This window comes from Taeniopygia guttata, chromosome 8, assembly GCF_048771995.1.
Source record: "Taeniopygia guttata chromosome 8, bTaeGut7.mat, whole genome shotgun sequence".
Taxonomy (NCBI): Eukaryota; Metazoa; Chordata; class Aves; order Passeriformes; family Estrildidae; genus Taeniopygia; species Taeniopygia guttata.
Window position 1 is genome coordinate 612032 of NC_133033.1, and position 26544 is coordinate 638575.

At 51.6% G+C, this 26544-nt stretch overlaps 1 protein-coding gene across 2 annotated transcripts in view; it reads left to right on the forward strand.

The window, feature by feature from the left end:
• Positions 1-26544, forward strand: part of NEGR1 (neuronal growth regulator 1) — a 161572-nt gene that overhangs the window by 82177 nt on the left and 52851 nt on the right. For both annotated transcript variants that reach the window (XM_030279486.4, XM_030279487.4), the window contains exons 3-5: positions 796-921; positions 6914-7045; positions 20978-21098. In XM_030279486.4, coding sequence (XP_030135346.2) covers positions 796-921; positions 6914-7045; positions 20978-21098 — 379 coding nt within the window. The remainder of the gene's footprint in view (positions 1-795; positions 922-6913; positions 7046-20977; positions 21099-26544) is intronic.

Sequence of the window (26544 nt, forward strand, 5' to 3'; positions counted from 1 at the left end):
GTGACCTGCTCAGTGTCATTGTAACGAGACTTACAGACATCCTCAGCGAGGTTTGATTTAATTTCCTCACTGTAAAGCCCAGATTAAAGAAGAGCCCAGTCAATTAGGAATGGAACAAAGCTCGTGCTTAAAAGGAAATCACTTAATCTGCACCCTCTAAGTCTGGAAAATTCTCCACCTTCTACCATGTCACAGCTCCAATCTTCCCTCAGAAAGGCTGGAAAGTTCCTGCTGGGAAGCCCCAAAACGCCACAAAAGCCTGCACATTTCCTGTGGGTCAGATCTTCGTGGCTTCAGCACAAGCTGGGGAGGGTTTGTGCCTGCCTGGCAGCCTGGGCTGGGCTGGAGCCCCTCTGGAGCCAGGCTGGGAGAGCTGGGGATGCTCACCTGGGGAGGAGAAGGATCCAGGGAGAGCTCAGAGCCCCTGGCAGGGCCTGGAGAGGGGCTGGGGACAAGGCAGGGGGGGACAGTGAAACCCTTGATGAAATTTAAGGGAACCCTGCATTCACATGTATCTGCCCGAGGATTTCCATGATATCCAGCTCGGATCAGGCCCCGTATCCCCTCAGATACCTCCAGAGAGCCACATCCTTTTACCTGTAAATCGGGTTTCAACACACACCAGGTTTCGCCTGCGAGGGTGGGGGGACTCCTAATACAGACGTGTGTACTCCAGCAAATATTCAATATCACAAATATCATGCTGGAGATGGCGTGGATTGTATCTGCTGCACATAACCCCGTGTGTGCCCGGTGACCCCAGCTGCCCTGACCCCTGTCCCCGTCTCGTTGCAGTCGCTCCCAAGATATTCCGGATCTCCAGCGACGTCGTGGTGAACGAGGGCAGCAACGTCACGCTGGTGTGCCTGGCCACGGGGAAGCCGGAGCCCTCCATCTCCTGGAGACACATCTCCCCCTCGGGTGAGTGCCTGACACGCCGTGCCCGCCCGTGCCACCCTCGGCCTGGGCAGCCAGCGGCGGCTGCCCTGGTTTTTAAACGGGTTAGGTTTCTTTTATAGTTCTTCTGAAAGTTTTAAAGTTCTCATAAAACTTCTTCAGCCTTCTGATGATGGTTACGTACTTGAGAGTCAGAGTTCCCACACAGTTTCGTGTATAAATAGAATAGTTTACATATTTCTCTGTGGGTGCAGAGAAATTATTGATTGATCTTTGACCAGTGTGGTCAGAGAGGTGACAATTCCATCCTCCAATCCACGGTCACCTTTGGAATTCTATAAATACCAGATGATTGAATAAAACCGGGTCTTTTTCTCTTTTGAGCTTACCAAACTTCTGTGTGCTCATTTCATGTCCAGTACCAACACAACGGGGTCAGAGCTGGCAAGTGACTCCTTGGGAGGCTGCCTGGAGCAGGGGCTGGGCAGAGCTACAGGAATATTTATTTATTTATCAAAGGGATTTATTAAAGGCCCTTCAAAGGCTACACCTCGGGCAATGCAAGAGCCTGGCCAAGGCTCTACACCAAGATGGACTCTGAGTCACGAGTTTTCACACTTTTATAAGTTTTGGTCCATTTATTTGGGTTAATTGTTCAATTCCAGCTCCAGGTGCTGCAGCCCCACCCTCCCAGCCTGCTCTCCTCCATTCCCTGTTGTTTGCACTTTTTGGGGCTGAAGCTGTGTGGATATGCTCAGTTCAGTCAGAGAGAAAAAGAAAGATTTCAGCCAGGCTAAGCCTGGGAAGAAGTCCCAGAGGAATGTAAATTATCTATTATCTCTCTTTCTGTTCATATTCTTCATAAATATGTTCTGCCACACTGACCTGAGTCCAGTGCACCAACCAGGTGAAATGGTTTTACTCTAAGACCAATGAAATTAATGTTCACAATGTTCTCTATAAAATAGAGGTGCTTTTGAATGAACGCTCATTTTGCCTTCTGAAATTGTACAAGTCGTTTTGCTGTCCCTGGCTCAGCAGCATCAAAGCTGCAGTGGTGTCCTTGGTTCTGGGCTGGAAAAGGATTGTTCTGTCTGACTGAGCTGTGGGGAGAGCTGCTGACACGTTATGTGAAGTTCAGAATTATAAACCAACGCAGTGCAGAGTCTAGAAAATATGGGAGCTCAAACTTCAGGCATCACTGTAACACAGGAATGAGGACAGGGCACCTAAAAATTAATGTATGTCCTTACATGTGTTGTAATCCAGCCATGGATCAAACAATTCCAGTAAAAATCCAAGCTAGGATGAGATGAGGAGCACAGGGGCTCTCTAGAAACGGGAAACATGAGAGTTAAACACAGGAAGGGGTCATGCAGTAGGTTTAGTTCACTGTCTTTTCTTCTACTGCTACAGGGTGGGATTTTTGGGGTGTCAGAGTTGGGATTTATGATGCTGGTGGGTCCCTCCCTGAGGATATTCCAGGATACTGAAGCATTATTCCATGGCACAGCTTATCAGAACGGTTTTGCTGAACGCATTAAATGAAGTGTATGAAAAATTGGGAACAGAAGGGCGAGGGAAGGAATGCTGTTTGGTATTTCCATGTATCCCCCTGGCTCCTCACAGCACGCTGAAAGGAAAGGTTTCGTGTCAGGGCCACTGGAGCTGCTCCCTGGGAGCAAAGCAGGGGCTCTGGGGAGATGCCTGCTCTGGAAACGAGGATGTTGTGCTCCCCAGCTGTGTCCCAGCTGTGTCCCAGGCAGGACTGGAGCTGCCTCTGCAGCTCTGCAGGGAGGGATTGCTCTGCTCCCCCAGCCTGCACAAAATCCCTGTAATTTCAGGCAAGAAGGGTTCTGTGGGCTGCCACAGCCTCTCATCATCCTGAGGAACAGTTGGCTTTACAAAGCGAGATCTGGGAAAAAACCCTCACTTCTGACCTTTAAAACAATGACGATGAAGTGTCCATCAAGGGACTGGAGGAAAAATTCAGTTGTAGCAGAAAATGGATTTTAACTAAATGTCAAATAAAATTTTATTGGAAGCCCTGGTGATACCTTGGATTAATGGCTTAAAGAGTTTGAGTGGCTGCAGAAAGGAGCTGGGGTGATGTTCCTGGAGAGGGAGAAAAGGAGAATTATTGCACTCAGGCAGCAGCAGGGGCTGGGGGGGAGGCAGAGCATCCTCCTCTGGAGCTCAGGCACCTGGGGACATGGTCAGTGGTGGACCCCAGGGACCCAGAGGGACTTTCCAACCCAAATGAATCTGTGGAAATTGATGCAGGGAGTCAGAAGGGCTTGCAGGGACCCCCTGGATGTGTTCCTCGCTCCAAGCCCACCTTGGACACTCCATCCCCAGGGATCTGGGGTTCACAGGCACAGCTGGGGCTGCAGAGGCAGAGCTCGGGCCCAGGGGCTCCTTGCTCAGGAATGCTGCTAGATGTGGTGGGAGCAAGCCCAGGAGGGGCAGGGGCAGTTCTGTGCCCCAGGGGCAGTGGGTGTTCTGTGCCAGGGCTCCATCAGATCCTCCGTGCTTGGTATTCTGTCTGCAGCACCTCACCTCCTCCTGCTCAGCTTCATCTGCACTTGCTAATTCCTGCCCGCTCTGGCTGTAATTCCCAGCGGCACTAATGAGCCTCCCAGGCAGGCAGCGCATCTCCCATCCAGCACTAAATTATATTAACCAAGCATATTTAGAATATTCTCAAATTGTTTGTCAAAGCTGCTGCTAAAAGATAAGGAACTGAAATCTCTGAATACAAATGACTCAATGTAGACTAATTCCAGGATATGATCATGATTTACATCAACACAGCCTCGACTCGCATGAGGTCGGATTCAATTTTTCTGAACAAGAGATAAATTGAACCTTTCGTAGGAATAAAAATAAAATGCATTTCAAGGTGATTTTTAAACTTAGTCCGTAAATTATTGGCCTGGAATCTTTATTGTGCATGTTTAACTTGCAGTCATTATGTAAATGCTCGCATTCTATAAATATTCATTACGCAGCCCCATTATGTAAATCCAGCAAATCTCCCCACTCAGCGTAACAGCATCGGGCTGCGGGCTGTAATCTCCAAATCTGTATTGTTGAAATGTCACCCGAATAAATTGCAGGTATTACTTGTTTTGTTCTGACATTTCCCGGCAAAGCGCAGCATCGATATTTGGGAATGAAGGCAGAATGTTAAAGGATGAAGTTGTGCCGGGTCCCCGCTCCAGCTGTGGCTCTGCCGTGTCCCACCACTGCTTGGGCAAAGCTCTGCTGGCAGCAGCAGCAGCTGGCACTCAGAAATCTCCCGATAAACCTTCCTCTTGGCCAAAATTCAAGTGCTGTGCACCAAAGTCCTTTTCCGCTTTGCTTTTGGCAGAAGTTCCCCAAGGAAGGGGCTGCCCAGGGAGGCAGGGACAGCGCAGGTGAAGGAGGGTCACTTTGGGATGGAATCCTTCCCTGCCAGGCCCTGAGTGCCCCGAGCAGCTGGGGCTGCCCCTGGAGCCCTGGCAGTGCCCAGGCCAGGCTGAAGCAGCTGGGACAGGGGGAGGTGTCCCTACCATGGCACAGTGCAGTGAGAGGGGATTTGAGATCCCTTCCAACCCAAACCATTCCAGGACTCTGGTAATGCCCAGGTTCATGTTTTCCAGTTCCTCCCTGCTCTCTTGCCTTCTTCTCAGGGTTTTGCATCCATCCCTCCTGGCCAGCAGCTTTCCCAAAGCAGGAGGAGGACTGATGTAGGGAGAGGCCAGTGCTGGGAGGAGCAGGGCTCCAGGACCTGTGGCTGAAGGAGATTTTCCCAGGCTGAGGATTTTTATGAGTATTTGATAGGAATTTAACGTCCCGCTGGTTATCCTGGGGGGTTGTTCAGCTGATGAAGGCATAGCTTGTCATTAAATCATGGTCCCTGCTATCAGACAGGAGCTGGGGCTCCCCAGGAGCTCCAGGGGAGTAAATGAGGGCATTAATTAATGGTTTACAGGCAGCAGAGCACCCAGTGGAAAGGGCTGGGTGGCATTCCTCCCCTCGCCTTCGGATCAGCAATAAAATCAGTCCCAAAACAACTTCCCAAACCTCAGCTCTGCGTGGAAGGGCCACGTCCTCTGGGCTCAGTTATGGGGATTTTGGCCTTTTCGTTTTCCCAGGACTGGTGGGTGCCAGCCTGGGCAGGTTTGGCGTTGGGCTCCAATTAAGGACATTCGGTCCAGGAGCCACTGCCAGCTGAGGTGACATTGCCCTGCAGCTGGGCCCTCCCAGGACACTCCTCAGCAAAGGGCCACTGTTAGCAGGGCCATCTCAGCAGGCTGAGCATCCCTTCAGGAACAATTAAAGGCATTCCTAGAAACCCTCAGGCCTTCTAAAACCCTTTAAAAAATTCTCTTTAAAATACACTTGTCAGGAGAAGAATACTCCAGCTAAGATGGTCAAATAACTGGGGCTTTGTGAAGGAACTGAGGGACAAGAGCGAGATCAAAATCTTAGAGAGATACAAACTAAAACTGCCCAAAAGCATTGCACAGAAATGAGCAGGGTCTTTTCCTTTTTGACAATTCTAAGATAAATGGGAAACATTTCTTGCTTTTCAATGAAAGTAGATGAACTCATTAATAACTCATAGAATGCAATGAAAATTAGAGTTTTAACGCAGGCTGAGCTTATTCCCACAGATACCAGGTCATTTTTACCTGAGAAACATTGCAGTGTTGAATGAGCAGTGTGTGTATCTCAGGAGATATGTCAGTGTTCAGAACCAGCCCAACGTTTCCTCCTCTTTCCAGAGCCAGCCAAGCCCTGGTCAATTATTATACACCAATAATTCATTCACCCCTTGATGGCCAGACACAGCAGTGTCCCCACAGCCACAGTTATTAACAGCCAATTAAAGGCTTTCAGGCTGGGAAAACACTTCCAGCAAGGCTTTTAAACCCTTAGATGTATAATTTCCAGCATCTGTGGTGGGGGCTGCTGTGAGGAACCCAAAGCTGTGAATTGCCTTGGAGAGGCTGGGAGCAGGGAGCAGCTCCAGCTGAGGGACACCAAACACTCCCCGCAGGGTGGGACAGGAGGGGAGGGCTGGGAGGGGCTGGGATTTCGGGAGCTGGGGAAAAGCACCTGTACCCCACGTCAGGGGGGGACAAAAAACGTGTTCCTGGGCTGTGAGACATTCCTGAGTGATGGGTTCCTCTAAAACAAGACAATTCCTGGTGGGTTCCAGCTGAGCTGGGCCAGTGTTCTGGAACAATTCCTGATGGGTTCTAGCTGTTCCTGGGCTGTGAACAATAACCAGTGGGTTCCAGCTGATCTGGGTCAGTGTTCTGGAACAATTCTTGGTGGGTTCCAGCTGAGACAATTCCTGATGGGTTCCAGCTCTGTTCTGTGGCACCCATCGGGTGCAAATTACGCTGGTGCATCTCGGGGCTGTTGAGTTTCTGTGGGGAGCTGGGTCAGGTGAGACCCTCTGGTCAGCCCTGGGACTTTGGGGTTTTAGCTCCCCGTGGAGCTGGGGTTGCTCTGGGAGTTTTTGGGGGTTCAGCTCCCCGTGGAGCTGGGGTTGATCTGTGAGTTTTTGGGGTTTCAGCTCCCCGTGGAGCTGGGGTTGCTTTGGGAATTTTTAGGGCTTCAGCTCCCTGTGGAGCTGGGGTTGCTCTGGGACTTTGGGGGGTTCAGCTCCACGGGGAGCTGGGGTTGCTTTGGGAATTTTTGGGGTTTCAGCTCCCCGTGGAGCTCGGGTTGCCCTGGGAGTTTTTGGGGGTTCAGCTCCCCGTGGAGCTGGGGTTGCTTTGGGAGTTTTTGGGGTTTCAGCTCCCCGTGGAGCTGGGGTTGCTCTGGGAGTTTTTGGGATTTCAGCTCCCCGTGGAGCTGGGGTTGCTCTGGGAGTTTTTGGGATTTCAGCTCCCCGTGGAGCTGGGGTTGCTGTGTGGGAGCTGCCGAGGCTGAGCTGTCAAACTCTGGTTGCTGGAGGTGCTGGATTTCAGGAGCTGTGTGCTCAGCAGTAATTTCTTTTCTGATGGTTTCATTTCAGCCAAGCCCTTTGAGAGCGGGCAGTACCTGGACATCTATGGGATCACCAGAGACCAGGCTGGGGAGTACGAGTGCAGCGCAGAGAACGACGTCTCGGTCCCAGACGTGAAAAAAGTGAAAGTCACAGTATACTGTAAGTGCTGTTATTTGCTATTCCCTCAGTGTGGTGCAGAAGGAGAGTCTGGAGCAGCAAACTGGAGCTGCTGGCTTTGTCACAGTGGCTGAGGGAGCTGTGCTCTGAGGTTTTTGGGTTCTCGTTTTTGGGTGATGGTCTGAGCAGGTTCTGGGGGCTGCTGAGGCTGATGTCGCTGAGCTTTCCCTGGTTTCTCCTGTGGTGGTGGTGCTGGAAGTGATGTGAGGAGATGAGAACCTCTGCCTGGGTCCTTGGATGGGCCTGATCCCCGTGGGAGTGTGAGATGCTCCCAGAGGAGCAGCTGGGTGCTCCTGCAGCCCCACCGCTGCTGTGGGACCTGCTGGGTGCTGGTGGCACCAGCAGCTCTGACCTGGTGGGATTTCCACACCCAGGAGGTGCTCTCAGCTTGGGTCTGAGTCTGATTTGGCACTCAGCGTGATGTGAAATGTTCTTTTTCCCCAACATGTGAGAAAACTCAGACAGGACAATGTGAAGCATTTCTCTTGTTCATGCTAAGTTTTCTTTGGTTAAGCTCAGTTACGCAGCGTGTGATTTGTTCCTGGTTTTGGAGTCGCTGTGGCAGCTTTAGTGGTCACAAACAGGGGGTGTCAGCGTGGTGTCTGCCCCAGAGGCCCTGTCCCAGCTGATGTGGGCAGCAGAGCCCCTGTGGGGCCACATTCCCTGCTGCCCAGACCGCTCTGCTCCGGTGGCACCAGGGCTCCTCGGGCACGGGGACAGTGCAGTGGCACTCCACTTCCACACCAAACTGACAGGAGCGAGGCTTCCTCCCCAGAAACTCCGTCCTTCCACTTGGTGCCTGTGGATGTGGCTTGGTGGTGGCTTTGGCAGTGCTGGGGGGAGGCAGGACTTGGTGTCCTGGGGGGCTTTTCCAACCTGAATGTTTCTGTGAGTCCTTTTCCTCTGCTGCTGTTCTCACCAACTCCTGCTGCAATTCCCTGGCTGTGCTCCTGGTGCCATTCCATTATTGTATTCCTGGTGCCATTCCCTGGCTGTGCTCCTGGTGCCATTCCCTGACTCCATTCCCAGTGCCATTCCCTGTCTCTGTTCCCAGTGCCATTCCCTGTCCCCGCTCCCGGTGCCATTCCCTGTCTCCGTTCCCGGTGCCATTCCCTGTCCCTGTTCCCGGTGCCATTCCCTGTCTCCGTTCCCGGTGCCATTCCCTGTCTCCGTTCCCGGTGCCATTCCCTGTCCCTGTTCCCGGTGCCATTCCCTGTCTCCATTCCCAGTGCCATTCCTGGCTGTTCCCGATGCCATTCCCTGTCTCCATTCCCAGTGCCATTCCCTGTCTCCATTCCCAGTGCCATTCCCTGTCTCCATTCCCGGTGCCATTCCCGGTGCAGGGAGCTGCTGGCCCGTGCCTGTTCAGGGCACGCAGAGGCTGCTCAGGGACCCCGAGCGCTCAGGTTTTAGGGACTCTGTGAATTCCGAGTTTCTGGGCTGGCAGCCTGCAGCCCCATGCACACCAGGCGCTCCTGTGCCGTGGCTCTAATCACTTACAGGGGGTTCATTACACCAGCAACTACATTTTATACTTAATTTCTGTCTGTCCTCCCTAATTTCCCTGTGGAAAAGGGTGGCCTGAGAATCTCTCTGAACTCCAAAAGGATGGGGGGACATGGGGGAAGAGGAGCCACTGAAGCTGCTGGCTGGTGCTGAAGGAATGCTCCACCAAATCAAGTTAAAATAGATAAGATGTAATCCAATTTCATTTCACAAGTAAATCCTATTAGCATTTTCCATTACATTTTGCAAAGCAAATACAGATTGATAGATTATAATATGGAACCCTGCTTTGAATGAACCAGTGTCTGGATTTAATGTGTCCTCTGGAAGCTGGTCTGAAGCTCTCCAGGTGCTACTGTCACTTTGCTCCTTCTCTTCTGCTCCATTAGTGCCATGCTTGGAAAATATTAAAGGCAGCTGCTAAATCCTAGAATTTCCAGGAGAGTTGAGGCCATGACGAGAGGATGAGGAATGGGATGTGTGCCTCAGAAAACTGGCATTTATTTGCATTTATTTCAAAGTGTCAGCTGTCTAAATAAATAGAAAAGGTGGATTTAAAGTGGAGTGGCATCACAGAATTCCCTTTTCTGAGGCTAATCCATGCTAAGGGTCAGTTTGCCTGTAATTGTACCTTGGACAGCTCTGTTACAGCTGGAGCTTTCAGACCTGACTGAATCAAGACCTGGCAGCTTTGGGGAGGGAAAAGACGTTTTTGAACTCGTTCCTGGGTGGTTTTGTCCAGTTTTCAGGCTGCTTTTTCCATTTCCCTGGATGATTTTGGGGTGCTCAGCCCTGGTTTTGTGTTACTCCCCAGCAGCAGCCCGGGAGTGGTGTCCAGGTGAGCAGAGCAGGGGCGGGTTTGGCAGACACCCTGTGCCCCCCAAGGGCAGATTTGAGTAAAAGGTTTTAAAATCATGGGGATTTAGGGTTAAAAGGAAAATTAAGCTTAGTAGGGCCTGAAAAAATAAATACCCTGGGTACATGTAGGCCTTGTACCTTGCTAGAACTGCACCTGTGTAGCTAGTGCATGATAAATGATATAATTGTTAGATGTGATGATTGTTTAGTAATTAAATATAATTACTGTCTAATCGTAAGAATAATCACGAGAAACTGTGGTCAGGGGCCTAAGAAAGATCACGAGAAACTCATGCTTGAATAAAGTCAATGTATACAGCAGAACAATATAAGTCTAATAATTAGTATCTAAGTTATATAAGGATAGAATAGAAAATAGGTTCAGCTGGAAAGCCGTGTGGGAGTCAGATTTGGGTCTGTACCCCAATTCCCAGAGCTCTCAGCAAAAGCACCTGCAGATAATCCTATCTGTGATTATTTGTGCTCCTGAAGCTGCACTGGCGCTGCTGCCGGGGCACCCTGCGCCCGGCTGTGCTGCCTGCTCAGGGCTGGCTAGTTCAGCATTTAATGAGTTTCTGGAGCTCGTTAGGCTGATTTAGTTCCAATCAGTTTGGTTTATCCGAGTCTTCAGTGCACTGTTCTCTCCCTGTCTCACCCTGGGATGCCAAACAAAGGACTGGGGTCTCGAGTTGGGGACATGCTGTGGTTGGAACGGTTCTGCCCCAAACCTGGAAATGCTCTCAGGACAAGGGGGACTCCTGTCCTGGGCAGGGCTCACACTTGCAGTCCATGTTCCTCATGGATCCCCTCCAGCTCAGCAGATTCTGTGCTTTAACCCTTTCCTTTTCATGCACGTGTTTTGTGTCCTTCACCAATCATCTCAGTTTGGGGCTTGGGGGCTTGTTCCCAACTTTATCAGGTTTTCCTGTGCCTCTGGAGCCTGGGGGTGTGTGCTGGGAGCAGGTTCCACATTCCCTGGGACCCTGGGTGGACACCCCAGCCCTTCCAGGAGTCCTCAGGCAGCCCGGCCGGGTCTGGGGAGTGTTCCCAGGGCAGATCTGTGCCCTTCCCCTGGGATGCTGTGATCAGCAATTTCTCTGGGATGCTTCGATTGGGATGCTTCAATCAGGAAGTTCTCTGGGATGTTTCAATCAGGAATTTCTCTGGGATGCTTCGATCAGGAATTCCTCCGGGATGTTTCGATCAGGAATTTCTCCGGGATGTTTCAATCAGGAATTTCTCTGGGATGCTTTGATCAGGAATTTCTCCGGGATGCTGTGATCAGGAATTTCTGGCAGTGGGGTTTTTCTGGTGCAGGAATGTGTGAGTTCTTGCTAGGAATTTTAAGTGGGGTGTTTGTTTTCGCTTGGCCAGGCCGGGCTGTGCAGAACAGCTCCGCTCATTAGCATTTCTCCCCTCATTAGCATTTCTCCCCTCATTAGCATTTCTTCGAAGGCTCCTCGCTGTTGCTATGGTGCTTTGCATAACATTATGGATAATGCTCCGATTTTACTTTGAAATCAGACATCCTGTACAAGCCACGCTGCCCTAATTAAATCTGTACCCTTAAATCTGCCGGGGAAAAGGCGGCGGGGCTCCAGGGCTTGGGGGGCTGCCAGTCCCTCGGACCTGCCCGGGAATCCTGACCCGCTCCCCACCCGGGATCAGCATCTCCTTGGCAAGCTTTGGAGTTTGGATTCAAGAAGGAAAGTTGCCTCCATTAAATTATTAAATATGAAGGCAAAGCCCACATATTTTCTGGAGGTCTCAGTCCTCCTCTGCTTTGGCAGCAAGTGAAAAATTGCTCAGAGCAATATCATTTTAATTTCCTCTAATAAAAGGGAGGGGAGGAGGGGGCTTATCTCGAAGTAGAAATCAAGAACTCTGATTTTTATTTTTTTTTCTGTTTTTAATAGCTCCTGATTTGCAGCTCCATCTTTTTATGCCTAAGTTTGGGGTCTGGGGTGCAGGTCAGCATTGGCTTTAGGAGCTGAGCTTCGCTGCCGGGGTTTTGCTGCATCCCAGGCTCCAGCTGCCCTGAGTGCCACCCGAGTTCTGCTGTGCTGTGCAAGGGCACCTGCGGGCACTGGTCCCCGTGCCTTTGGCATTCCCTTCCCCAGCTGCTGCAGATGTGGGGAACGCAGCGTCCTGCCTTCATCTTCCCACCAAAAACATCTGCCAGAGAGCACAGCTGGAGCTGTGCCGGGGCTTAAGGGGGGACAATGGTCCTGACGGCTTGCTGGGGACAGGGCTGGCTCAGAATGACAGGATCACAGAATGACAGAATGACAGAATCACAGAACCACAGAATGACAGAATGACAGGATCACAGAATCACAGACTCACAGGATGATGAGGCTGGAAGAGACCTCCAAGCTCAGCAGGTCCCTGACACCTCACTAGACTACAGCCCCGAGTGCCATGGCCAGACTTTAAACACATCCAGAGATGGTGATTCCACCACCTCCCTGGGTGTCGGAATCTGAGGTATTGATGATCCCGAGACTGTAGAAAGTCTCTGTCTGTCAGCCCCGTTGCCAAAGCAGAAGCCATAATTGGTCTGTGCTGGTTTCAAGGTTGTTTATTCTGTTTATCTCTAACATGTTCTGCTGCCCTGCCGCAGCTCTGTCCTGCAGGGCAGCGTGTGGGGCTCTGCCCTCAGTGGGATGGTACAAACATTAAATACCACAAACTACCTGTGCTGGATTTACAATAACGTGCCAATATCTGTCACCTACGTTGGACAGTGTGTCCCCAGCCTGAACCAACAGAAAAATGCCAACACCACAGTGAAACATGGAGGGCATGAAGAAGGAGAAAAAGGACAAGACACACCCAATTTCCTCCATCATGTCCCCTTTGGACCCCTTATCTAGAATCCTAAAATTTGACTTTTGCACCTGTGCAACACTTAATTATTACTAATATCAAACCCTCAGAGCTTGTAATTCATCCTGTAAGATTGAAAACTCTTTTCCATGGCCAGAGATCACAGCCAGTGTCTCTGGGGGCTCTGTCCAGGGGCGTTCCTGACCCCTGCCAGGGTCCCAGGGCAGCCAGAGGGAAGCCCTGGGTTCCCACACCTGGGAAGACAATTCCAGAACTTTATTATTCTTTCGGTGAATTTTTTTTCCTAATATCCACCCTGTACCTCCCCTGCCGTAGCCGAGGCCGTGTCCTCTGGTTCTGTCAGTGCTGCCCAGGACAGCAGCGGTGGCCAGGCTGGGAGGGCAGGGATGCAGGGGACACATTTCCTGCAGCACGTCCCACCCAGCTGGCACAGAGAATGGCCAGGAGCCGTGTCTGTGGGCAGAGGGAGAGGGGACAGAGCTGCCCACTGGGCTGAGGAGAGGAGGGGCAGCACAGCCCTGGTGCAGATTTGGGTTGTGGTTTAAGTCAGAGCCAGCAGAGCTGGGCTTGGAGCTGCCAATCAAGGGCTGCCAGCAAAGTATTTCAGGTGAAAACAGTGCAAATAACCACTTTAGGTTGTTGTTTTTTGGGTTTTTTGGGTTTTTTGGGTTTTTTTTTTTACATAAGATAAAGGTCTTTGGGGAATTCCTGCAATCCTATAGACTGGAGGTTTTGTTCATGCACAATGGCATCAGTTGGTTTTTTTTTTTTGTTTTTTTGGGTTTTGTCTGGCTATTTTTGGTCACCATTAGGACTAAATTGTTATTTAGCTGATTTGCAAGCTGCTCTCGTCACTGAGAACCTGTCTGAGTTATGTGCTGTGCTATCTCATAGCAACACCACGAGAAACAGCTCACACCAATTCGATAAGAGCTGCTCTGGCAATTAAAGCCACCTCAGCTGCTCGGTGAGGGAAGGATGTTGCTGCTTTGAAGGAAATATTTCCCTTCACTGCTGGGGAAGGAAACCTCCTGTAAAGCAGTGGTTGTCATTTTATGTCCTTCGGGTGCTTTTATTAACACTTCAGAAGTCAGATTAGAACAATGTCGCTCACATTTGAGACTCGAGTGCAGTTTGGCTCTTGAATTCCTGTGGATTTCTTTGTGGGGATGGTTTGTGCAGAGGTTCTGGGAGCTGATCCCTGCAGATCCCTGCCCAGCCCTGCTCAGAGGCTGGCATGGTGTGCCCAGCTCCTCACGGCTGGGCAGTGCCTGGGGAGCTGCAGCATCACCTCCCACCTCCCAGAGACGAGGAGATGGTCTGCACCTCCCAGAGAAACCTCTGCTTGCTCTGCCAGGACGTGCTGGTCGGGAGCCAGCGGTGCCAGGGTGGGGCAGGTGTGCCAGGACAGCGAGTGCTGCTGTCCTTGAGGTGCCAGGATATTGAGTTCTGCTGTCCTTGAGGTGCCAGCAGTGCCAGGACAGCGAGTGCTGCTGTCCCCAGGGTGCCAGCAGTGCCAGGACATTGAGTTCTGCTGTCCCCAGGGTGCCAGGACAGTGAGTTCTGCTGTCCCCAGGGTGCCAGCAGTGCCAGGACATTGAGTTCTGCTGTCCCCAGGGTGCCAGCAGTGCCAGGACAGTGAGTTCTGCTATCCCCAGGGTGCCAGCAGTGCCAGGACAGCGAGTGCTGCTTGCCTAGCAAGGAGCCCATGGTGTTCTGTCTGCCCTCAGGGCACTGTTTACCTTTCATATCAAAAATTACCTATAGTCTGTTTATAACAATGTGCCAATATCTATAATTTATGTACCCCCTTGAACCCTATTCTAAAAATGCCAAAATTCTACTTTTCCACCCTGTGTTAATTCAAATATCACACTGCTAAAACCCTTGTAATTCCTCACACAAAATTGACAGCTTTTACCACGTGCTAAAATGGAACCCACAGGTGGTTTTGACTTGGTGCCAGGGTCTCTGAGCCCCTGCCAGAGTCTGGGGTGTGCTGGGCCCCCACAGGGATGTTCTGGCACTCCATGACTTTGGGGACCTTTCCCAGCCTGGTTCTGTGGGAGGATGCAGCAGCCACGGCCCAGAATCGGTGGGAAATACTGTCACTGATACAGTGCTGCTGGTTTTTGCAGACACCCTGTGAAGCTCTCAGGCTGCTGCTGGTGACAGTGTGGCAGCAGCCCCTGGGTCAGGGGCAGGAAAAAACACAGCTGGGAGATGGAGCTGCAATGGGAATGGGTCACCCCTGAAGAGCTGCTGCGTTTGAAGCAGCAATTTGGAGCAGAGCTGTGTTAGACTCCGGGCTACAGCCAAAATTAATGGAGAGCTCTCGAGCTTCCAGGAGTGCTCCCCTGCCCAGATCACTCTTCAGCAAAAAACAATTACTTAAAATATTTCCTAATAGTCAAGAGACTGCAAAGCAATATTTCTCCCTGTAATTGCATCGTTCCTGCTGCTGTGGGGCCAGGGCTGAGCCCTCCCTGCCCCTTGTAGAGCCTTTGAGCTGATGGTCAGAGGGGTCTGAGTATGGCTGCCAACACCAGATAGGGCCACAAAAAGCCAGGGCTGAGCAGTGTCAGCCTAGTGCAACTCTCCATCCCTTGATTTCTTTTTTCCCCCATGCTTTTTATCCCAGTAATTGCAGTTTGAAATGGTTCTGCACTAGGGATGTGCTGTAAGGACATTATTACAACCCGATTTTTCCTGGGGTTCAAACCCCCGCTGTGGTAGCAAAGGTGTGGTGGAGGCAGCAGTGGGGAGCTACAGCAGCTTTGGGAAGTTCCCTTTTGCTTCCATGGTTTAAAACAAAGCTGTGCTGCGGGTGCCAAAGAGAGGAAAAGTGTCCAGCAGCGCTCCTCGGGCACCAGGATCCGTGAAGCTGCTTCTTTCTGCCCTCCTGCAATAAACCAAAGTGGTGTCCCAGGACACGAATCCAGGTCTGTGCCAGGCACTGCTCAGGACCTGCTGTCCCTTCCTGGGGCTGCTGACACCCCTGGATGGAGGGAATGTCCCAGGACACGAATCCACTCCCTGGCAGTGCCCAGGGCTGGGGGAGGCCTGGGCCAGCCCTGCCAGGAGGGGGAACTGTTCAGTGCCACTTTTAACCTGCAGTTCTGTTTTTTACAGCCCAGACTCCCCCGGGAGGGAAAGCAGCCGGGATTTCCGTGGCTCTGGGTGTGCCACTGCCATCCCCAGCCAGGCTGAGCCCTTCCCACCTCTCACAGCTGCCAGGCTCCTGGGGAGAGCCACAGCCCCCTTGTGCAAACTGCACTTTTTCTAACACAGAGCGGAGCTCCCAGACCTTTCGTGGCTCCCTCTCATCCCTCACCAGCTACATATGTACCTCAGCTCCAGCACTCTGTCAGGGAACAGGGGTTTTCAATCAAAAAGACTGTCAGGAAAGCTGATTCACTAACAAGAAAGCTGTCAGGCTGTGACAGCTGCTGTCTTTGCAACCCCAAACAATCTGCTCGGTGCTAGCTGTGACTTATGCTCGCATTTATTATGCAGCAGCACTGAGTGCTGGGCTCACCTGCTGCTGGGGCAGCATTTCGGGCTCACCTGGCTGCTGGGGCAGCACTCTGAGCTCACCTGGCTGCTGGGGCAGCCCTTCGGGGCAGCATTTTGGGCTCACCTGCTGCTGGGGCAGTATTTTGGGCTCACCTGCTGCTGGGGCAGCGGGTCACAGCTGAGCTGGGTGGGATCCCTGGCTGCAGGAAGGTTCTCCTCTCCTCCTGAGCTCTGCTCCCAGCTCAGTGCCAGCCTCTCCTCACTTCCATCACTGGGCTGGGATTTCAGTGCTGCTGGGAGCCAGGGAGAGTGTGATTTCTGATTTTCCCTTTGTGCTGAATAATGGATTTCAGCTCCTGGGGCAGTGGGAGGTGTCCCTGCCATGGCAGGGGTGGGATGGGTGGGATTTGGGGTCCCCCCCAACCCAAACCAGGCTGGGATTCAGCAGAAAGCTCCAAGGAGACGCTGTGCTCCATCCAGAGCTGAATCCTTGCCCACATCTCCTGAGTTTGCATGTGGAATTTAGGGAAATGTGCGGGTCAGGGTGGCAGTGACTCTGGTAAGTCATGGAGAAAAGCTGGAAGGATCAGGCTGCTCCTCACTGAGCCCAGGGGCTGCTCCAGTCGTGTCCCTCTGATGTTCCTGCTCAGCAGAGAAAGTTCTGCCATGAGGAGCCATTATCAAACCTCTCCATTCATCCGGGAGAGGGAGGGCTGCTGGCTGAATAAATTAGAAAAATTAAATAATCCACAGTGTCGAAAGCCCATCTTAATTATTTAAAGTACAAGTAGCACTGTCTGACTCGTTAGCGCGTCGGTGAAACACTCGGAGGGTGCGTACACAGGAAAGAATATATTTGAATATCGCTGATATCTGTTCTTCTGAGCACAAAACACATCTCAGAAAACCTGTTCTCTTACCTGGAGTTTTTTATCTGAACGCCCTGGAAAGCAATTTCACTAACAAAAGGTGGCATTAGGACGCCAAATTAAAAGCTGATGAAAACAGGGAAAATAAAAGATCTTTTTTTTTCTTGACATTTACAATTAATGCCACAGAAATATTGGTTTAATCAGACAATATGGGGGCTCACAAAGGTGAAATTGGAAGTTTCCAGCCCTGAATGCTCGTGTAAAAGTTAATAAATTCAGCTCGTAATCATTATGCACATGCTAGTTATAATAATTTACTGTCCATACCAAATCTTTATAAGCATTGTAATTAAATATAAAATGCACATTAGAATTATAATGAGTAATTAGGGCAACATAACTAATGTGCCTAAAAGTCCCGAAGCTCATTAAAACGTTGAAGGAGGAAACTCTGGAGCTGGAGCGGAGCGTTCCCTGTGCTGGGAATGCCACGGGTCCGGCTCTGCCTGTGGGCAGCTGGCAGCAAAATGGGAATTTCGGGATGGGACCGAGCCCGTGGTGGCACTGGCAGGGTCCTGGTGGTGGCACCGAGCCCTGGGTGACACCTGTGAGGGTCCTGGTGGTGGCACTGAGCCCTGGGTGACACCTGGCAGGGTCCTGGTGGTGACACCGAGCCTGTGGTGACACCTGTGAAGGTCCTGGTGGTGGCACCAAGCCCTGGGTGACACCTGGCAGGGTCCTGGTGGTGACACTGAGCCCTGGGTGACACCTGGCAGGGTCCTGGTGGTGGCACAAAGACTATGGTGGCACCTGGGAGGGTTCTGGTGGTGGCACCGAGCCCTGGTTGACACCTGGGATGGTCCTGGTGGTGACACTGAGCCCTCAGTGACACCTGGCAGGGTCCTGGTGGTGGCACTGAGCCTGTGGTGGCACCTGTGAGGGTCTCTTTATTGCTGCTCATGGTGGGCTGCTCAGCAGGAATCCTGTGGGAATCTGTGCTATTGGTGATGCTGAGATTGTAGAAAGTCTCTGTCTGTCAGCCCCGCTGCCAAAGCAGAAGCCATAATTGGTCTGTGCTGGTTTCAAGGTTGTTTATTCTGTTTATCTCTAACATGTTCTGCTGCCCTGCCGCAGCTCTGTCCTGCAGGGCAGCGTGTGGGGCTCTGCCCTCAGTGGGATGGTACAAACATTAAATACCACAAACTACCTGTGCTGGATTTACAATAACGTGCCAATATCTGTCACCTACGTTGGACAGTGTGTCCCCAGCCTGAACCAACAGAAAAATGCCAACACCACAGTGAAACATGGAGGGCATGGAGAAGGAGAAAAAGGACAAGGCACACCCAATTTCCTCCATCTTGTGCCCTCTGAACCCCTAATCTAGAATCCTAAAATTTTACTTTTGCACCCATGCCACACTCAATTATCACTTATATCAAACCCTCAGAGCTTGTAATTCATCCTGTAAGGTTGAAAACTCTTTTCCATGGACAGAGATCACAGGCAGTGTCTCTGGGGGCTCTGTCCAGGGGGGTTCTGACCCCTGCCAGGGTCCCAGGGCAGCCAGAGGGAAGCTCTGCATTCCCACAGGATCCCTCCCCTCACTCCTGCTCCAGGGGAAGCTTCAGCTGGGGCAGTTTGGGAAGAGCTGGAGTCTCCCTTGTCCCCCCCCCCACCCTTCAGCCTCACTTCTTCTTCACCAAACTCCCACACCCCGTTGCTTGTCTCTGCCCACCCCAGGGCAGACCTGGGCAGTGTGAGCAGCAGGTTTGGGGGGTGGGATCCCCCCTGCAGCTGCTCCAACTTCCAGGTCTGATGGATTTCTGGCTCCTCAATTAGTGCTCCAGGAACACCACTGCATCCCAGTTTGTCTTCAGACTAAAAGCATAAAATGACCTGGCAGTGATAAATCCAGGAGAGGGTGGCTCCAGCTACCTCTGCTTTGTGTTTCCATGCCTGGACTGAGCAGGGATTTCCTGGAGCAGGGAACATTGATTTCAATTCTTGTTCCGAACAAGCAGAAACTGAAATCCTGCTCAAAGGGACATCTGAGAACATTTCCTCCTCAGAAGTTTTCCAGCGGTTTCCAAGCCAGCAGCAGAGCCTGGAATTGTTATTTGGAGCCGGGGTGCAGCTGGCATCCCCTCCCAGCTGCCCCAGCAGCAGCAGGAAGCCCCAGGTTTTTATGCACCAGCTCATCCTGAAACACTGTCAGGGATGTTCTGCTTTTGTGTGAAAAACAGCCAGCCAAGCAAGACAAAAATACCCCCAAAGCAGCAAGGAAAAGGTGGGCAGGCCCGGGGGAAGCAGCGAGGTGGTGCCTCGTAGGAACAGGAGCTTGGGCTGTGCTCTTCCAGTGGTGCATCTTTCACAGGGCCTGGGGGAAGGAGTGGGGATGTTCCAGTGTCCCTGCTCTTTCTAGGGAGGAACAGAAACCATCTGTATGTTCTCTTATGCAGATGATGGGAAGTAGCCATGCAAATTGCTTATATGTGTATTCTGCCCTTCACTCGTTAATGTTAATGGATTTATGGATTTTTTTTTTTTTGCTGTAATCACTGGAAGGGGAGGCTGGAGGTGAGGGCTGAGCCTGCCAGGCTGATCCACACAGGACGTGGGCATGCACAAGGCAGTGCAAAGGACAGGGAGGCAGAGATAAGGCCGCACAAGGGTTTAGCAGTGCTCAGCTGTGAGTATTTCAGATTTACAGAGCGATTTGATGGGGTTTTACTGTAATTACAGCAACGCTCAGCTACAGAGCTGAGATAGCTGCGCCCATCCGTGATCGACTCACACTCAGGTAAAACCAGGTGTGCACCCATTTCAGGTGTGGAAATGTGCTTCAGTGAGATATTCCCATCCCATTATCCCATCCCATCCCATGGATCCCATCCCATCCCATCCCATTATCCCATCCCATCCCATTATCCCATCCCATCCCATGGATCCCATCCCATCCCATCCCATTATCCCATCCCATCCCATTATCCCATCCCATCCCATGGATCCCATCCCATCCCATCCCATCCCATCCCATCCCATCCCATCCCATCCCATCCCATCCCATCCCATCCCATCCCATCCCATCCCATCCCATCCCATCCCATTATCCCATCCCATCCCATCCCATCCCATCCCATCCCATCCCATCCCATTATCCCATCCCATCCCATCCCATCCCTCTGCCTTCCCCCAGGGAGGGGTTTGCACCTGGACACTGCCAGGGCTCACTCAGCGCTGCTGCTCTGGGGCTGGAGATGCTTCCCGTGGCCACCACCAGCTTCCATCCTGGCCACAGCCCAAGCCAGCACCTCCTGGGCTTTCTGCCCAGCTTTTCCAAGGGCTGCTGGCCCGGCCAGGCTCGGCTGGGGTGGTCCCAGGACCCCTCAGCATTCGGGTGGTTCAGCCAGGGCTCCCGAGGAGCTCCTGGGTCTGGGCTGGGGGAGCAGAGCCAGGCAGGCTGAGCTCCCCGTGCCCATAAACACCTTAAAGCAACAGCTGGAGAGCTGCTCGGGAAAAAATAAACAGATTTTTATTTATAAGTTATGTGGATTGGTTTTACAGCGTTTTGATGATGCACATAAATTATTGTTTAAAACAGAGAACGTAAAAAGTTCCAGGAGGAGGCAGTTGCTGCCTTTGATAATCTCTTTCCTGAGGAATTTGCTGTGTTTTATTTTCAGCTGGCGGTTCCTTCTGCTGGCAACTGGAAAACCTGACAATTGCTTTTCATCTTTACTGGTGTCTGTAGTTCTAAGCTCAAAAAGTTTATTACTATTTACAATGTTTACTATTTAAAAAGACAAAATGCACTTACTGAAACAGCTCCATATGCGGTGGAACGATGGGAAAGCCACTTTTCTGTGGTATTTGTGGCTGGCTCATGGATTTGGAGGTTTGCTGAGGTGTCAGAGGTTTGGGGGTGTGCAGCCAGCGCAGAGATGAGGGCTGCTGGCCCTGCCACCCCCTTGCAGTGGCAGGGTCCCCGTGCTGGGGCTCCTGTGCCTTTCCCAGTGCTCAGGGTCTGAGCACTGACAGCTAACTCAGGGATGTGCCAGCTGTGGTTGTGCTGGGGAAGTGAAAATCAGCTTTTTGCAGGGCTGGACCGCTGTCCCTCCACATCCCAGCTGGGTTCCCCAGCAGGCTGGCAGCTCAGGACGGGCAGAGCGGGACATTTCCCTCTGCTGGAGCGCACAGTGCTGAACTCAGGCTGAGCAAAGCCCCTGGAGGGGCCGAGAGCAGCGGCGGCGTTGGGTGGCTGCCTGTCCAGATGCCAATGTCCGCTTATTTCACGGTTCTTATCTTTCAGTTGTCCCCACAATTCAGGAACTTAAGTCCAGTGGTGTGATGCTCGGCGGGAACGGCCTGATCCGCTGCGAAGGTGCAGGAGTGCCTGCCCCGATCTTTGAGTGGTACAGAGGAGAGAGGAAGTAAGTACCACTGCTCGCCCACCCCCGTGTGCCAGGGCTGCTGCCAGGGGTGCCTGTTCCAGGGTAGGGCTGCCAGGGGTGCCCGTTCCAGGGTAGGGCTGCCAGGGGTGCCCATTCCTCGGCAGGGCTGCCCCGCGCCTCCTGCTAGCCCAGGCTGGAAACACCAACAGCCTGACACCCAAAGCAGCCCTTGAAGGGAGGCAGCCAGGAAAGCGCTGGGAAAAGCCTGCAGAAAAGATTTCTGTTCCATTTGCCTTGCTCACCCTTGAGAACAAGGCTTGAGGCACTGTGCTGGCGCCCTGGGGCGAGCTCTGAGCCCCAAAACTGGCCGTGAGTTCTGGGTCTGTGGGGGCCCTCCTGGGTCAGCAGCAGCATCTCTGCAGAGTCCCCTCTGCTCCCAAGGCAGCTCAGCAAACAGGGATGGGCTTTGCCTTTGAGCAGCACATTTTGGGCTCCAGCTCTGGGCCCTTGTGGGAGCCCGTTCCTCCTGGGCTCACGCCCCGCTGCAGAAGCAGGTGGATGTTGTCCCCTGGGGCTGGGAGGCTTTGGGAATTTCCCAGCTTCCAAGTGCTGGGTTTGTCAGCTGGAACATCCCATTAAAGCTGGGAGCTGGCAGGAGGATATTAATGACCCCTCTCCACAGAAAGCCATCTGTCAGCTCCTTCCTCAGCTGCTCCCCTGCTGCAGCACGAGCTGCTGGCCTCCTCCCTCTCTGCTGAGCCGTGCCTTCCACCATCTCCTGCAGCTTCTCTTCCGCTGATCTTGCCTCTGCAGACCAGGAATGTTTCTCCTGTGTGGTGAAACCCATCTGCATCCCATTTCCCTGGCTGCTGGGCCGTGTGGTGCCCATCCTGGGGCCGCTGCAGCACAAACACCCCTTCTCTGGGAATGTTTCAGAGCGGGTTTTGGCACTCCAGGTTCAATTAGCAGCTCCCAGCACGCTGATCACCTTTCTGTCTGTAACTCTGCCCAAACCCCTCCCTGCTGAGCACGTTCAGTGCCGTGGCAGCAGCAGGAGAGGCGAAGCAGAGCATCCCAGGACACCCAAGTGTGCTCCTGCTCCTGTTCTGCTGCGTGTTTCACCTCAGCAGGAAAAGCTCTGTCCTGCTGGGTCCTGCTGCTCAAATATCGGGTTAAATCAAATGCTCCATCCTTTCAGGAGCTGGGCTCTGCTGGTCCTTGGGGGTCCCTTCCAGCTCAGGGGATCCTGTGAGCCTTGTTGGTGCTGGGGATCTCTGAGCCCTATCCCTTGCAGGAAAGGGGAAAGTATGCAGAGGTTTTTTTGTTTTTGTTTTTTTGGCTGGTTTTGGACCCAGTGTCTCCCCCTCTGCCTCTGGATGATGGGCAGTCAGCTCAGGATGGTCCTTAGTCAGATCAGGATGGTCCTTGGCCAGCTCAGGATGGTCCTTGGCCAGCACAGGGTGGTCCTTGGCCAGCTCAGGATGGTCCTTGGTCAGATCAGGATGGTCCTTGGCCAGCACAGGGTGGTCATTGGCCAGCTCAGGATGGTCCTTGGCCAGATTAGGATGGTCCTTGGCTAGCTCAGGATGGTCCTTGGTCAGCACAGGGTGGTCCTTGGCCAGCTCAGGATGGTCCTTGGTTGCTCAGGATGGTCCTTGGCCAGCTCAGGATGGTCCTTGGCCAGCACAGGATGGTCCCTGGCCAGCACAGGATGAGCCCTGGCTAGCTCAGGATGGTCCTTGGCTTGCTCAGGATGGTCCTTGGCCAGCTCAGGATGGTCCTTGGCCAGCTCAGGATGGTCCCTGGCCAGCACAGGGTGGTCCTTGGCTAGCACAGAATGAGCCCTGGCCAGCTCAGGCACTGCTTTGGTGCAGAGCTGAGAAGGTTCAGCTCTCTCACAGGAGCATCTCCATTACCCTGCAGATAATTTGCTCCATGGCTGAATTTACTCCTGGGAGTGCACACCCTGCTGGATTCTCGGCTAACACAATAGAGAGGATCCCATTTTTATCAGATGCTCTTGGGCTGGGACTCCTCTTTCTCTTTCTGGGTTGTTCAGTAAATTAGCAGTGGGAGCTGGCCCTGCAGTCATAACTGTGCGTGCAGTGTCTGAAACAAGGCTTTTGGGGGTGGAAATTGCATAGTTGTTACTGAGATTGATGTAAATCCAAACACACCGTTGCCAGACTCCAGGGATCACCTCATCATAAAATAAGCATTAAAGCTAAACACAGAGGCAGCAGCAGGCTGCACTGAGTTAAAGTTACTGCTCTTTGAGGCACAGAGGGCTGGTTCTGCCTCACCACTGCCTTCCCAGCACTTCTGCTCGGTAACTGCCCCAGGTGCTGGTGCACAGCGTGGGGAGAGCCAGAGAAAATCTGGGGGAGAGGTTACTAAAGCATCCCAAAATTGTCCTAGAAACACCACATGGCTGGGTTGGAAGGGATATTAAAGTTTACCCCATTCCATCACCCTGCCATGGGCAGGGCACCTCCCATAGCCCAGGCTGCTCCAAGGGCTGTCCCGGATCCAGGGGCACTCCAGGATGGGGTGTCAGGAATTTGTGTGCCTGGGAGGGTTGTTGGCATTCCCTGTGCCAGCTCTGAGCCCAGCCTGCTCTCAGGCTGTGTTCTGGGGGTGCACAAATTAGAGCTCAGACATTAAACAGCCACAGGCAAGGAGCCCAAAAGCCACCTAAATGAAATATTGAAGGATTAATTCCCTTTTCCTTCCCAAAGCAAACAAGACTTACATTTGAAATGACAAAGCTCATTCTCATGGCTTCATCAATTCGAGCAGGGGGCAGGATGGAGAGGCAGGGCCCGGGGCTGGCACCGGGCTGGGGGTGCCAGGGGGGCACCCTGCAACAGGAGGAGCTGGCTCTCCCTGTGGGAGAGGCTCAGGGCCAAGGGGAAGGGGCGTGCAGGGCGCTGGGCACACCCAGAGTGTGCTGTGCACACCCAGAGTGCTGTTTGCACACCCAGAACCATGCTGTGCACACCCAGAGGGATGTTTGCACACCCAGAGGGATGTTTGCACACCCAGAACACTGCTGTGCACACCCAGAGCTCTGCTGTGCACACCCAGAGTGCTGTTTGCACACCCAGAGTGCTGTTTGCACACCCAGAGTGTGCTGCGCACACCCAGAACCCTGTGGCAGCCTGGCAGTCACTGGGTGAGGCCCATCAATAAACGATTATACAATAAACAATTGTACAATAAACAATTACACAATAAACGATTATACAATAAACAATTAGACAATAAACAATTATACAATAAACAATTATACAATAAACGATTACAATAAATGATTATGCAATAAATGATTATACAATAAACGATTATACAATAAACAATTATACAATAAACAATTACAGAGTAAACGATTATACAATAAACAATTATACAATAAACAATTATACAATAAACGATTATACAATAAACAATTATAAAATAAACAATTATACAGTAAACGATTATACAATAAACGATTATACAGTAAACGATTATACAATAAACAATTACACAATAAACGATTATACAATAAACAATTATACAATAAACGATTATACAATAAACAATTATACAGAAAATGATTACACAATAAACAATTATACAATAAACAATTATACAAGAAACAATTACACAAGAAACAATTACACAATACACGATTATACAATAAACAACTATACAATAAACGGTTATGCAATAAACGATTATACAGTAAGCGAATATACAATAAACAATTATACAATAAACGATTATGCAATAAACAATTATACAGTAAACGATTACACAATAAACAATTATACGATAAACAATTATACAATAAACGTTTATACAATAAATGATTACACAATAAACGATTATACAGTAAATGACTACACAATAAACAATTACACAATAAACAATTATACAATAAACAATTATACAATAAACGATTATACAATAAACGATTACACAATAATGACTACACAATAAACAATTACACAATAAACAATTACACAATAAACAATTATACAATAAGTGATTATACAATAAACAATTATACAATAAATGATTACACAATAAACAATGACACAATAAGCAATTCTCTAACAAATGCTAGATGCCAGCTCCATGCAGAGCACGCCGAGCCGCACTCGGAGGAGCAGCAGTTCCCCAGGAGGAGCTGCTCTCCTCCAGCTGCCCACGGACACCCTGGGCAGCGTGGCCAGCTCGTGCCCTGGGAACTGTGTGCCCATCCCTGCATCCCTGCCAGCCTGATTGCTGCAGCCCCAGCCCCGAGCAGGGCCCCGAGCTGGCAGCCTGGGGCAGCCTGGGGCAGCAGGTACAGCGGGCAGGGGCTCACACTTGTCCTCAGGCAGAGGTGGCACCTGGCACGGGGTGTGGCGGCAGCAAAGATCCCAGCACTCCTTTTCTTCTGGGGAAAAACCGAGCTGAACTTATGGCTGAGATGGTGGAGCTCACACCTTGGTGATGGGCCAAACTCTGGAGCTGCCTGGGGAACAGCTGGGGCACACCACGGGATCCCAGGGTTGGGTTGGGTTGGAGAGGACCTTAAATCCCACCCAGTGCCAGCCCTGCCACGCCAGGGACACTTCCCGCTGCCCCAGCTGCTCCAGCCTGGCCTGGGCACTGCAGGGATCCAGGGGCAGCACAGCTGCTCTGGGCACCAGTGCATGGGAGCAGCGCAGCAGGGGCGGTTTGGGAGTGAAGAACTCCTTTGGAATTCTCTGCAGCAGAGGCAGGAAGCAGAGGGACAGCTGTTGGTGGGTTTAGAGGAGAAAATACACATGCAAAAGTTGAAGGGACAAATTTCCAGCTGGCACAGAAATTTTCTCTTTCTGGACAAAAGGTGAATCTTCCGAGAGCAGTGCTCACCCCAATCCCATTTTTCCACGTTGTCATGCCCATGGGGTGTGGCACGTCCTCTGCCCAGCCCTGGGCTGGAGGAGCAGAGTCCTTTACAGCAGCACAACCTGCCCAGGGAGGAGAAATCCCCGTGTGAGCAGCACCTGCAGGGCTCTGATGGCAAGAGAGGCACCCCCCAACAATGAGCAGTGCTCAGTCCACAACCTGCAATCAATGACAGATCTGCCCAGGTTTTCACACAGAACGGTGGGAGATGGCATTAATTCCCAGGATATATGATTATATCCTTCAATATGGCAGACAAAAATTGCATTCTTAATCCAAAACTCTGCTCCTTGTGGGAAATAGAAGGAATTATGAGTAATAACTGTAGCGAGTTTTTAATAACACGGTTCCCCTTCTCGTCTCCTTGTTTGATCGGACGTGGTTTGCCTACAACAACGTCATTAAAGTTGGTTCTCTGCTTTGTCCTGGAGCCCAGCAATGCTCCTGGCATGGCTTTGGCAGCAGTATCCACACACCTGCATTTTTCCTATGAATCTGGGGTGGGCAGCTCAAAACTGTGTGAAAGGAATCCTGATTTGGCTTTTTTCTGTGCTTCATTACC